A 14,309-nucleotide genomic window follows, 5' to 3' on the forward strand; every position below is an offset into this window, starting at 1 on the left:
GGTTCAGTAACTTGTCTAGAATCACACAGCTAATGGATATAGATGGGACCACAATTTGAACCCAGTGAATAAGGCACTCGAGCTTATACTCTTACCAAAGCTTTGTATGTAGCTTAGTAATTAGTAGTTCAGTAAAAACGTTTGGTAGGTGTTTTAACTTAAAACCTTGGAAAAATATATGCAAGGATGAATACCCACCATTTGCATGACATGGATGGGACTGGAGGGGGTTTTGCTAAGTGCAGTAAGTCAAGCAGAGAAAGTCAATTATCATATGGTTTCACTTATTTGTGGGACATAAAGAATAGCATGGAGGGCATTAGGAGAAGGAAGGGAAAAGTGAAGGGGGGAAATCAGAGGGGGACATGAACCAGGAGAGACTATGGACTCTGGGAAACAAACTGAGGGTTTCAGAGGGGAAGCGGGGGGATGGGTTAGCCTTGGTTCTTCCGTTGGGCGATCCAGGTTCCCGAACACAGTAAGAAATTCTACAAGAATGTTAATGAGCCCCAACTACAGACAACATGAGTGACTCCGGCAAAATAACAGTGAGTGAAAGAAACCAGATACAAATGAGTACATATGAGTATAATGAGTACATTTACTATGTGAGCCTGAAACCACACCTTAGGCCCCCAAATTTTCAGAAAGGAAATAGCTAAGGAAGTTCTTCAATCCTGATATAGGACAAACTCTCCAATCCCTACCTCAGGTCTGACTATAGAATAGGGACAAAGAACCACCTCCAAGAAGATGGAATTGGGAGCCACAGAGAAGCTTATCTCACATAGCTTGTCCCGTACAGCAGGCTGAGAGACTAGTAAAGGAATTTACTGCACTGCTGGGGCAGACGGGCCTTCCAGGGCCTGCCTGGCACACTCCATCGCTGCTGTGGACCAGTGACTGGGGAGTCTTTGAGCCATTTTCCCTGCCCCCTTTTAATGGGAGTGTTTAGTCAGTCAGCCTGTTCTTGCTCTGCCCTCGTCTATTGTGCACGTGTGTATGTGTGCAAGCATATTTGTGTGTGTGTGTGTGTGTGTGTGTGTGTGTGTGTGTGTGTGTGTGTGTGTGTCTGGGGTGAGGTGGGGCAGGTGGATAACTTGCCCTTCTAGTTTATGGGCCACTCCTTTCCAGGCTTCCCCATCTCCGAAAATGGCATTATCATTTATCCTGGGGCTTAGACTAAAGAGAGGCTTTTAAAAGAATTTCTCTTTTTCTCTCAAATTGTTCATCCGCTTATCTGCAAAACTATCAGTTTTACTGGCAAGATCAATCCAGAATCTGACCACCTGACTACCTCCATTTCTCCCTCCTGATTCTAAGTCATCCTGACGTCTCACCTGGATGAGTCCAAGAGCCTTCTAATTGGTACCATCCTTCTCTCCTCCCCACTTCCCGGTTTATTTTCCCCACAGCAGCCTGAGCGATCATTTCAAAGTGGAAGTGAGATCATGTGCGTCCTCTCCCATGACTGCCCTCAGGTCCAAGGCCCTGGCCTCCCGCATTAGCAAGTGCTGCCCCCGCTTTGTCCTCCTTTCTGCTCCTTGGCCCTGCAAAGTACTCCTTCACTTCAGGGGTCCACCTCTCCCCATGGCTATCTGCATGGTCTGCTGCTTCATTTCATCACTACCTCGGCTCACATATTCCCTTCCTCAAAGAGACCCAACAGCTCTTTATTTTTCTTTGTAGCCCACATTGCCACCTGACATTTTCTAGACTATTTAAGGAGTTTTGTTTTGTTCACTGACGTATACCTAACTCCAAAACACAGCCTGGAACATAGTGGGTGTTTGACATAATGTGAATGAAGATCTTGTTTGCTGCTGCGTGCCACCATCAATAAGTGTGACAAAGCAAGTGCTGTTAGGTTGTAGAGTAGGATGGACCAAGTTCTTCCTGGGGCAGCAAGTGAAAGCCTCCTAGCGGAGCGAGCTTCCCAGATGCTCAACCTGAGCCATACAGAGCTTTGCACTTAGAAGGGCCCTGTTCTTGGTTTAATGCTCTGCTGTTGTTATCTGGAAATTCTTAATAATTTTGAACAGGGAGCCCTGCATCCTTTTAATTGTGACATAATTCACACACCATACAATTCACCATAAAGTGTACAATTTAGTACTTTTCAGTCTGTTCACAAAGTTGTGCAACCATCACCCACTATCTAATTTCAGGACCTTCTCATAGCCCCAGAAAGAAACTCCATACCCACTAGTAGTTATTCCCCATTTCCCCCTTTCCCCCCTGGCCATAGATAATATCCTCTGACTAAATTTGCCTCTTCTGGACATTTCATGTAAGTGAAATCAAACCTATGCGACTTTTTGTGTCAGGCTTCTTTCACTTACTATGTTTTCCAGGTTCGTCCATTCTGTAGCATGTATCAGTACTCTGTTCCTTTTTCTGGCTCAGGAATATTCCTTTGTATCCATATAGACCACATTTTGTTTGTGGATTCACCAGGACTAGATATTTGGGTTGTTTCTACTTTTTGGCTATCATGGATAACGCTGCTATGAACACTGGTACACCAGTGTTTGTGTGACTCTGTGTTTTCTTTTTTCTTGGATATCTACCGAGGATTGGGATTGCTGGGTCATATTGTTACTCTATGTTTAGCTTTTTGAGAAACTGCCAAGCTGTTTGCCACAGAGGCTGTACCATTATCTATTCCTTCCAGCAATGTATAGGGGCATCCAGTTTCTCTACCTCCTCCCAGCGCTTGTTATTTTCTGTTATTGATAACACATTATTTTTTGATTATAGCCATCCTAGAGGATGTGAAGTATATCTCATTTGATTTTGCATGTCCCTAATGACTAATGATGTTGAATATCTTTTCATGTGCCTATTAGCCATTTGTATATATTCTTTGAAGAAATGTCCATTCAAATCCTTTGATTATTTTTTGTTTTTCTTTTGTCTCTTAATTGTTGAGTCATAATAGTTCTTTCTATAGTCTGGATATTAGACCTGTATCAAATATATGATTTGCAAATATTTCTCCCCTTTTGTGGGTTGTTATTTTACTTTCTTGATAGTGTCCTTTGAGGCAAAAGAGTTTTGAATTTTGATGAAGTCCAGTTTGTTTATTTAATTGTTTTTGGTGGCTTAAGATTTAGGTGTCTAAGAAACTCCTTCCCTAATTCAAGGCCACCCAAATTTATGCCTTTGTCTCCGAAGAATTTTATAGCTTTGGTTCTTACATTTAGGTCTTTGATTCATTTTGAATTAGTTTGTATATGGTGTGAGGCTGGTATCCATATTCATTTTATGCTTGTGAATGTGCAGTTGATCCAGCACCATTTGTGGAAAAGCTAAATCTTTCCTCATTGAATGCCTTGATATCCTTGTCAAAAAACAGTTGAGCACAGATGCATGGGTTTAGTTTTGGACACTTACTTCTGGTGCATTGATATATAAGTCTGTTCTTATGGCATACCTCACTGTCCTGATTATGGTAGCTTCGTAATGAGTTTTAAAACTGGGAAGTATGAGTCCTCCAATTACATTCTTATTTTTTTGGTATTGTTTTGGCTATTCTGGGTCCCTTGCATTTCCATCCACATTTTAGGGTCAGCTTGTCGATTTCTGAAACATTGGCTATTAGAATTTTGATAGAAATTGAATTGAATCTGCAGGTCAATTTCAGGAATATTGTCATGTTAACAATATTAGGTCTTCCAACCCATACACATGAAATGTCTTTCTGTTTATTTAAGTCTTTACTTCAATAATGCTTTTTAACTTTTGCATATAAGTCCTGCGCTTTTGTTAAATTTTTCCTAAGTATTTTATTCTCTTTGATGCTATTGTCAATGAAATTTTCTTAGTTTCATTATCAATGGTTCCTAGCTAGTATATAGAAATACAACTAAATTTTTTAAGATTTTATCTATTTATTTGTCAGAGAGAGAGAGAGAGCACAAGCAGGGGAGCAGCAGGCAGAGGGAGAAGCAGGTTCCCTGCTGAGCAAGCAGCCCGATGCGGGGCTCTATCCCAGGATGCTGGGATCATGACCTGAACTGAAGGCAGATGCTTAACCGACTGAGCCACCCAGGCACCTGAAATACAACTAATTTTATATTGATTTTGTGCCATGCATCCTTCTGAACTCCTTCATTAGCTATAATAGCTGTGTGTGCGTGCGTGTGTGTGTGCGTGTGTGTGTGTGTGTGTGTGTGTGTGTGTGTGTGTGTGTGTATTTCTCGGGAATTTCTATATACATGACCATGTCATCTCTGAATGGTATCTCCATTTTTTATCTCCATGTTTTAATTCTATTTCATTCTGGATGTCTTTTATTTCATTTTCCTAACAATTTTCCTGGCTGGAACCTTCAACTGCAATGTTGAATAGAAGTGGCAAGATGGTGCATACTTACCTCTTTCCCCATTTTAGGGAGAGAGCTTTCAGTATTTTACCATTAAGGATAATGTTAGAGGCTCCGAATTTTTATGTTGTTTTGGGTCATGCCTCATGAGGGAGAGCACAGCTGAGCTGAGTATTAAAGGCTAAGTAGGAGTTCCCCAGCACGTGAAGGGAAGGTGATTATCATTAGTTTTTGATGTAGTGTTCAATGATTCATTAGTTGCATATAACACCCTTTTATATGGTAAGGAAAAATGGGGCCTAGAAGGTTTCATTAGTAAATTCAGGAATAGAATTAGTAATTCTAAGATGTTTTGCATTTGCATCTCACTAACCACACTTATCCATACTAGGCATTACCTGACACATTAACAAAATCAAAAGATACTCCTTTTCTCCCATGCTCCTCCCTCCCTTCTTTCCTTTTTTCTCTCAACTCACCTCCTTCTCCCTTCTTTTTACACTTATCAGTTAATTAGTTAATTCCTCAAGATTTATTTAGGACCTAAGAGGCTGAAGTGGATCTGTAACACATTCCTTGTCCTTGAAGAGCTTACGGACTTATGAGTGGCTGAAGTAAAGCAAGGCAGCCATATTTCAAAAGAGAGTGTGATGTGTCATTGTTACCCTTCCTTCACACATCTATATTTACTGAATGACCATCTGCCCCAGCCCTATCACTGTGGCCTTCATTAAGATGAGCTTATAGCCTCTGTTATGTACATGATGGTGTTTAATAAATACTTCTTTGTTGTCTTAGTTTTAGCTTGGAATGGATTGAAAGAACTAGAGGTAGAATTCGTGACTAAGTTTATAGAAACAGTAAAAAGAACCAAAGAACAAAACCGACTAGATCCCATAAGAGTCAGATGAACCGGAGCTTCTGCCTGATCACTTACGGCTATAAATGCCTAGTCAATTCCCTAGATTCAGAGATCTGGAAAGTGATGGGCCATTTGAGGGGAAACTCCTCTATCTTCCTTCAAATTATATAACACTAAATCCATGTCATTAAACAAATGATTCTAGCCCTTTTTTTCCTTGCCTTTATTGGATTTCAAAGTTCAGTACACATTCAAATTATTCAATTTTGATATCACTTTTATGATCAAATGTCCTACTTTCAAAATGGAAAGCTCAGTTGGCCATGTTCCCTGTTAAGTTTAAGAAGCTTTTATCATTTAAATAAATTAAACCTTCCAGCATGGGCTCCACAGAACATAATGAAGCACGGAGAAGAAAAGATTAAATGAAATAAACCTCTTTGCTGATAGAAACAGTACAGGCTATTGTGCATTCTACCAATAAATGTGTGGCTGGAGTCATAGCCTGATTCATGATTTTTCTTTTTTTGATTTTGTCCTTAATTTTTGTGGTGTGGCATCTGCAATTTGATTTGCCGTTGGGCAAAAGATAAGACACAGAGTACATCAAGTGCAAGAGTTTTAGATTATTAATACTGAGAAAAAAACCCAAATACTAGATTTTTAAAAGCTGATTTAATACCATGTTGAGAATCATGGATATACATGTCTTCTTTTACATTGTTTAATTCATGTGTTCTATGAACACTCAGATCCTTTCACATTTTCTAAAATGATTTCTTTAGGGGAATTAAAAATTTTTTTTCTAGAGAAAAATATAGAAATACAACTAATTTTTTCAAGATTTTATTATTTTATTGTCAGAGATTTCTATGTAATAATTGGTTAAAATTAATCTATATAACTTATGTGTTTATTTAGCAGGAAATGTTTTCTTTTCTGTATGACACATTGCCCATACAGGAATCAGCTGAATTACAAAAATGCTTATTGTTTGCAGATCTTTCAATTGCCAAAGGCTAGTTTTTACAATCTAAATAAAAACATCTTTTTAAAGGGCTTACCTAAATAAAATTTATCCATCTTTCCATTCTGTTATTAAGTTGAACCATTTTATTATATACATAATTAAAAAGTTAAAGGTAAAAAGCACTTCTTAAAAGGAAGGATTCAGCAGAACATATTTGAGAATGCTCATGCTTGTAATGGTATTGTAGAATAATTACCATGCTATTTTTATGATAAAATTTAGTCTCCTTAGTAATAAAGATACATTGTTATTTAAATTTGGAGTCTAGGGTCATAAAGTTATCTTTAAAACAATGAGAACTTATAGAGAGGGCCTATTACATTTAATGTAGTGAGTTACTTCCATTAGGCACCCCTGCTGTTTTATTTTCTTGGTCTATAATGCATTTTTTATAACTCAAGACAGAACAAAAAGCTATCATACTTTACATATAAGACATGATTCAACTGGTGGTGGTACCTCAGTAGATAATTAGTCTTTAAACCTTTTAAACGTGATAAAATCATCTCTTCATTTTTCATTTCTTTGTTTTTAATTTCTGTGCCTATTACCTTGCATTAAGAAAGTGTGGCATTGTCACCAACTGGAAAATAAGTTCTTAACGGATGTTATTGCATCCTTACAGTGGAAATCGGAGATAGGTTCTCATTCAAGTATTTTAATGATTGATTTGTAGGTCAAAGTTTTGAATGTGATTATATTCAGCCAGCATTTGTTAACTATCTACTTGGGCCCAGCAGTGGGCTAGGTGCTAAGGATGCCAGGAGGTAGATGATGTAGTGTTTGCCTCCAAATGAGGAAATAAGAGTAGACATTAATGATCAATTACAATAATATAGATAGCACTGATTCATTGTTTACTGAGTGAAAAACAATTTCTAAAAAGTAGAAAATCTTCCTGTTGGTAGTATTTTCTATTCGTAGACCTATCACAAACATACTTTGCTGAATGTATGAGAATGTATTATTGAATTAATGAATGACATTACTTATTGAGGACTTTCAATGTAACACTGTTGTAAGAGATACAACACGTAACAAAAGAGACAAAATCTCTGCCCCCATAAATAAATGAATCTAGGTAGCAGTGGGATCAAGAATGGTATTAGAGTCTGGGGAAAATTACACCTTTTGACCTGCCCTGCCCCCTGCTTTTGGTAAAGGTAATATATTTAAGTAGAAGCAAGTTAGAAGAAAACACAAGAGGTGCCTTGAAGAGAACAGGAAGCTACAAAATGGCAGCATGTATTTTAAAGGGAAATAGAGTGAAGCCAGCCTATTGGACTTGCCTTTGAGAATGAGGAGAGCTTAGAAGCTGTCTCTCCTAATACCCTCCCTAGCAAGCACAGAGCTGCGGTCCTTTCTTCAAGTCACTGCCTTCAGGGATGGTTCTCCATGGCAAATGTTCTGTGAAGGGTTATCTGTTGGGTGTGAAACTGCTGTTATCACTCCCTACTTTACCCACTCAACTATCCACATCTTTGGGGGGCCCAGGAGGAAGTGTCAAAATTACCTTACAGAGCTGCAGTAGAGTGTAATGGTGAGGACTGCTTACAATCTGACTTCTTGGATTTATCCTGGCCACTTACTCCTTGGGTGACCTGCAGCAAACCACCAAATCAACTCTCCATGCCTCAGTTTGCTCTTCTGTAACATGAGAATAATAGGACCTATATCAAAGAGTAGTGATGATAGTTAAATGAGATAATACATGTGTGGAAGTGACCCTTTGCTATATGCAACCTTCTAATATCTATTTTTCAGTAAGTCATAATTTCCATTCTATAGCCTGGTTATGGTAAGTAGTTGATCAAATCCAAGGATTATTGTTTTCAGTTGGGCTCCAGGTCAAATTCTGTAGCTTGGGTAAGAAATTTCCTCATGACTCTCTCTTCCCAGCTTTCCGTCTGCACCTGCTTCTACTTTCACTGGGCTCATGATTGCCTGTGGGCCTGCCACTAAGGGAAGGGGGTCCACTTCACACCCAGGGCTTGTCTGTGAGACCTGGAGGGCTTGTGGCAACTCCTCAGAGTGTTGGCCTTTGAGCTGGCTGCACCAGCTACCGGGCACTCTTTTCTGCGTGGCACATTTAATGGTCTGAGCCCTGTCAGCAGGTGTCCCACAGAATGCAGCAACTCCTCCCACCCCATGGAGTACCTTGGCCTCATCTGGCTTCTATGGGGCTGAAATCACAGTTGTCTACCTTCTGTAGTTCCTGGACCCATGGGGATCCTAGCCATGCCCCTCCAGGCACACAAGAAGTGTGGGTAGACACAAAGAGGCGAACCTTTCCCCTCTAAAGAGGATGTATGCTCTTTCTAGCATGCTTTGTTGGCTCTAGAGAGTAAATGCATGGGTCCTGCTGCTCTGCAAACTCCAGATGAGAAGTCAGGGCCTGTCTGAATGTGCATAAGTACCTCTCAATCTCCAGGGGCTACATCTAGTACCACCTCACCTCCTATCCCTCTGGAGTGCAGAGATGGAGGGAAAGAAACAACGTGTAGCACTTAGGATTTTGATATCCCAAATCTCTCTTCTTTCTCTTTCTCAATTCCTTTTATATCTTCATGGTGACCAAATATGCCAACCCAAGTTCTATCTCATTTTTCCCCTGATGCAGACTGGCTGCCTGGTTCTGTGACAGGACTCCCTTTGTACTAGGCATTTTGGCATTTGGAGTTTCTGTTCTCAGCTTAAATAGCAGTCCAGACACCTTTGTTTGCTCTTGGTTTGTGGGGAGGGGCCAGATGGTGGTCAGGGAAACTGCAAAAGGCTTATTTCATTGATGTTTTACATGGGCTTAAATCATTAAACATTCTGGGCGCCTGGGTGGCTCAGTTGGTTAAGCGACTGCCTTCGGCTCAGGTCGTGATCCTGGAGTCCCGGGATCGAGTCCCGCATCTGGCTCCCTGCCTCAGCAGGGAGTCTGCTTCTCCTTCTGACCTTCTTCCCTCTCGTGCTCTCTATCTCTCATTCTCTCTCTCTCAAACAAATAAATAAAATCTTAAAAAAAAATCATTAAACATTCTAAACTTGCTAAGCACACAATAACTGTAAACAATCATTAGCCATTTTACTGAAATTTTAAAACATAAAACTCTAGCCTAAGATACCAACAAATTCTCAGTTCCAGGGACACCAAATATGTTATTATAATTTCTGAAAACTGTGAGCTTCACACAACAGTACACATGGACACTACAGAGATAGTAATATTTTTGTCTATTATATACCAGTAGTGTTGCCAAATTTAGCAAACAAAAATACAGGACATGCAGTTAAATTTAAATTTCAGGTAAACAACGAATATGTTTTAAAATATAACTATGCCCCATTAAGATAAATAATGTCTGATTTTTCCATATAAGTATGTCCTAAATATTGCATGGATGTCTTGCATTTTATCTAACATTCTTACATGCCAATCACACACCTTCCTTTGTTGAGAGTTTGAAATAGATCCTTTTACTGTAAATGTAAAGGCGCCTCTCAGTTACTACATTGCACCAAGGTTATATCTATCCAAGGCTAAGGGGCTACCTTTAAAAAAACAAACAAAAAGTTCAGAGTTGAGTGGGAAGGAGGATGTGGCCAGGCATTTGTCCCCTCATGTCAACTCCTAAAACCAGATTGAGTACCTTTTCAATGAAACAGGATGGAATAGGAACATGGTATCTGTGTTTCCATGTTTGGATCTGTCTCATCCCAAAGAGTGTTAATATCTTGAAGGCTCAGCATAAGCTTTGTTTACTTAGGAAGCATGAGAAATATGTTAACCCTTTGAAAAACTTCTAATTAAACTGTTGGAGCTTTGATGTCAGACTTTTGAATTAGTATTACATCATTTAAAAAGACCAATTTTGGGGTGCATGGGCGGCTCAGTCAGTTGAACATCTGCCTTCAGCTCAAGTCATGATCCCAGGATCTTGGGATCAACCCCGCATCGGGCTCCCTGCTTAGTGGGGAGCCTGCTTCTCCCTCTCCCACAGCTGCTCCCCCTGCTTGTGCTTGCTTTCTCTCTCTGTCAAATAAATAAATAAAATCTTAAAGAAAAAGATCCAATTTCATGTGCCACTAGAGAGGGAAAAATATGCTGGTCTTCATAGACGGTTATTGAATTTAGAGAATATTTTAAAATACAAATCATTACCACTTGATAAGCTGTATTTGGTGCATCAATCTCAATTTAGAAAGTGTGCTCTTAGAGAATTGCTATCTCCCAGACTTTTCTGTTAAGTGACCATCACTAGTATTGGTTTCTAGTATAAATCGATGTTTGTATGTTACCCTGGAAGCTGCTGAATCTTCAAGAGATGATGGAATTGGTTTCAAATAGAAAGTATTTTATGAGACTTCAATGGAGAGAACCAACATATACTTTGAGTGTCTTTTATGTGCTGTGGACTTCACATATATCTCCAATCTAACCAGTAAGTTAATGAGAGAGGGTGATGAGGTAAGTAATTTTGCTAGCCTCATAAAATTGTCTGATTCTGAGAGCACTGTATCTAATATAACTCCCTTCTGAATTTTCCTTATAGCCCTCACCTGCAGTTATTTTGTTCTTCAGAAGGAGACTGAGCAAAAAATCTCACACTCATTAAATTCACGTCTAACTCTGGTAATATGAGTGGTGATTTCTTACATGGTGAACACTTTTACTTCTCCTGATGGAGTTACAAGTTCTTCCCGGTAATATTTTCAAAACACATTATACATGAAGTTTATGCGTACTTACTTGTGGTTGCCTATTTAACAGCACATGCATTGTGTATTTAATTCTATAGTCAAAATTTACCCCAAAATTAAAAAAAAACTAATTCAAAGGATACATGCATCCCTCTTTATTGCATGCAGTATTATTTTCAATAGCTAAATTATGGAAGCAACCCCAGTGTCCACTGATAGATGAATGGATAAAGACAGTGTGGTATACATATACAATGAAATATTATTCAGCCATAACAAAGAATATCCTGCCATTTGCAACAACATGGATGGAGCTAGAGAGTATAATGCTAAGTGAAATAAGTTGGTCGGAGAAAGACGAATACCATATGATTTCACTCACATGTGGAATTTAAGAAACAAAACAAATGAGCAAAGGGAAAAAAAGAGAGAGAAACCAGGAAACAGCCTCTTAACTATAGAGAACAAACTGATGTTTGCCAGAGGAGAGATGGGTGGGGGATGGGTGAAACAGGTGACAGGGATTAAGGAGTGCACTTGTCATGATGGGCGCCGGGTGATGTACAGAAGTGTTGAATCACTGTGTTGTACGCTTGAAACTAACAGAACATTGTATGTTAACAATACTGGAATTAAAGAACTTAATAAAAAAACTTCTGGAAATATGCACAGAAAACTATTAACAATACTTAGTTCTGAGGCAACAAGTTAAAGTCCGAATGGGAGAAACACTTACTTTACACTGAAATTGTTTATGATATTTCAAAAGGTAAGAAGAGCCCGTATGTAGGTTGGAATAATGATAAGAGAAAAACGAATACTAACAGTAAAAAAACAATTTTAAAGAATACTGAAATTTGAAGAGTCCAATCTCCCACCCTGTGATAGTATTACATGGACAACATTCTTACTTCTGTTTGGATATGTTAGTGGTGTGAAGTTTGTCAGTTTTCAAGCCTGTTTATTCAATGAATAGATAGCAGTTTGAAATGAAGTATATATTTAGCTGGTATTTGCCTCTTGGGAACTTTTACTTACAGATCCTAGTTCTGGCCTCTGCAGCCACCTAAATAAATGTAATCCCTCCCCCACCCAACACAGGGGCTATGTTAGTAAACCGCCTAACGTTTTGGTAACTTTTACAGCCTGGAACTCATAATTTGACCCCTAAGCAGAGGATGTTATTAAAAATGGTATTGAATATATTCATATATAAAAGGAAAACATACAAAAATAATGATGTATTCCAAGGAAATTTACTGTATTTCCTTACACATAATATGCATACACACATATAATATACTAACATATATGTTTACATATTTCCTATTAAACGAGAACATAAACTAGAAAGCAAGTTCCTCTCTTCAGTTGTCTTTCCATTACATTCCCCCTTCCCTATGCAAGCGAGTGGGACAACATGAGCTAAGTCAGTGCTCCTATGGTGAGTTTTCAGTATATTGCATCTGTTAAATGGCATTGGGGTGTTTTTTCCCCTTCCTAAGTGATCTTACCCTGCGAGGGTTTCCTCAGTAAAACAAAGTGTATCCAGCACCCTGTCACACAATTGTAAGTCCATCTATGTTTATAATCATGTTCTGAATGTCTCTCCCCCTCCACAGATCATTTTCCGAAAAATCAGTGACGTGAAGAAAGAGGAAGAGGAGCGCCTCAGGCAGAAGAACGAGGTCACCCTCAGCATCCCTGTGGACCACCCCGTTCGAAAGCTCTTCCAGAAGTTCAAGCAGCAGAAGGAGCTGCGGAATCAGGGGTCCACCCAGAGTGACCCCGAGAGGAACCAGCTCCAGGTAGAGAGCCGCTCCTTACAGAATGGAGCCTCCATCACGGGCACCAGTGTGGTCACCGTGTCACAGATCACGCCCATCCAGACGTCTCTGGCCTACGTGAAAACCAGCGAGTCCCTCAAGCAAAACAACCGCGATGCCATGGAACTCAAGCCCAATGGCGGTGCTGACCCCAAATGTCTCAAAGTCAACAGCCCGATCAGGATGAAGAACGGAAATGGGAGGGGATGGCTGCGACTCAAGAATAACACAGGGGTGCATGAGGAGAAAAAGGAAGACTGGAATAACGTCACGAAAGCCGAGTCGATGGGGCTATTGTCAGAGGACCCCAAGGGCAGCGATTCCGAGAACAGCGTTACTAAAAACCCATTACGGAAAACGGATTCTTGTGACAGTGGGATTACAAAAAGTGACCTTCGTCTGGATAAGGCCGGAGAGGCCCGAAGTCCGCTGGAGCACAGCCCGATTCAGGCTGATGCCAAGCACCCCTTTTATCCCATCCCAGAGCAGGCCTTACAAACCACACTGCAGGAAGTCAAGCATGAACTCAAAGAGGACATTCAGCTGCTAAGCTGCAGAATGACTGCCCTGGAAAAGCAGGTGGCAGAAATTTTAAAAATACTCTCCGAAAAAAGCGTGCCCCAGACCTCTTCTCCCAAATCCCAAATGCCTCTCCAAGTACCTCCCCAAATACCATGTCAGGATATTTTTAGTGTTTCAAGGCCAGAGTCACCTGAATCTGACAAAGATGAAATCCACTTTTAATATATATATATATATATATATATACACATATATATTTGTTAATATATTAAAAACAGTATATACATCTATATACATATGTGTGTATATACAGTATATACATATATATATATTTTCACTTGCTTTCCATATGATGAACACAATATGGATTTTGATATGTAAATATTGCATGTCCAGCTGGATTCTGGCCTGCCAAAGAAGATGATTATTTAAAACATAGGTAGTGCTTGTATATTATGCAGTTGACTGCATGCACACTTTACATTTATTTATAATCTCTATTCTAATACAAAAAAGTATGATTTTTGTTAACCAAGGCAATGTAATATTTGAAGAATCAGGGTCCAACCTGCCAATGTTGCCATGACAAATTTGATCTCAGGCTGAGTATATTGAACTGTCATTTTCTCACTGTTCTGTTAAGTTAAAATTATAGATTAATGCCAAGGGAGAGTTCAACCTTTTAGACTGTTGGTACCATTTTATAATCTCTTTTCATAGGATATTTTTCTGTAACTTAGTGTTAGGTTATTTTCCCCAATAGGCACTGTTTGCTCCATCGGAATGACTGTTTTGTTGCCTAAACCAGATAGCAGTGTGGGATATTGAGAACGTATTGCTATGAGTTTTGTGCATGAATTGCATTTTCGCTCAACTATACCTCTCCTTTTTTAACACTGTACGTAGATAGTAATCATTAACTCTTATGTAAGGAAATCCCTACTCCCTCTGTCTTGGAGAATAGCTGCCATCTTATAAGCTGATTTTATCAACCCCATAAATATGAAACTATTAATATAGTATATATTATTATAGAAAAACTGCACCACAGGG

General features: G+C 39.3%; 1 protein-coding gene across 1 annotated transcript in view; it reads left to right on the forward strand.

The window, feature by feature from the left end:
• The window catches only part of KCNH5 (potassium voltage-gated channel subfamily H member 5), a 305,062-nt gene extending 291,584 nt beyond the window's left edge, over positions 1-13,478 (forward strand). Inside the window, exon 11 of the mRNA XM_035728053.1 lies at positions 12,531-13,478. Within this exon, the coding sequence (XP_035583946.1) occupies positions 12,531-13,478 (948 nt within the window). The remainder of the gene's footprint in view (positions 1-12,530) is intronic.
• Positions 13,479-14,309: the final 831 nt, after the last annotated feature.

Source organism: Zalophus californianus, chromosome 6, assembly GCF_009762305.2.
Source record: "Zalophus californianus isolate mZalCal1 chromosome 6, mZalCal1.pri.v2, whole genome shotgun sequence".
Taxonomy (NCBI): domain Eukaryota; kingdom Metazoa; phylum Chordata; class Mammalia; order Carnivora; family Otariidae; genus Zalophus; species Zalophus californianus.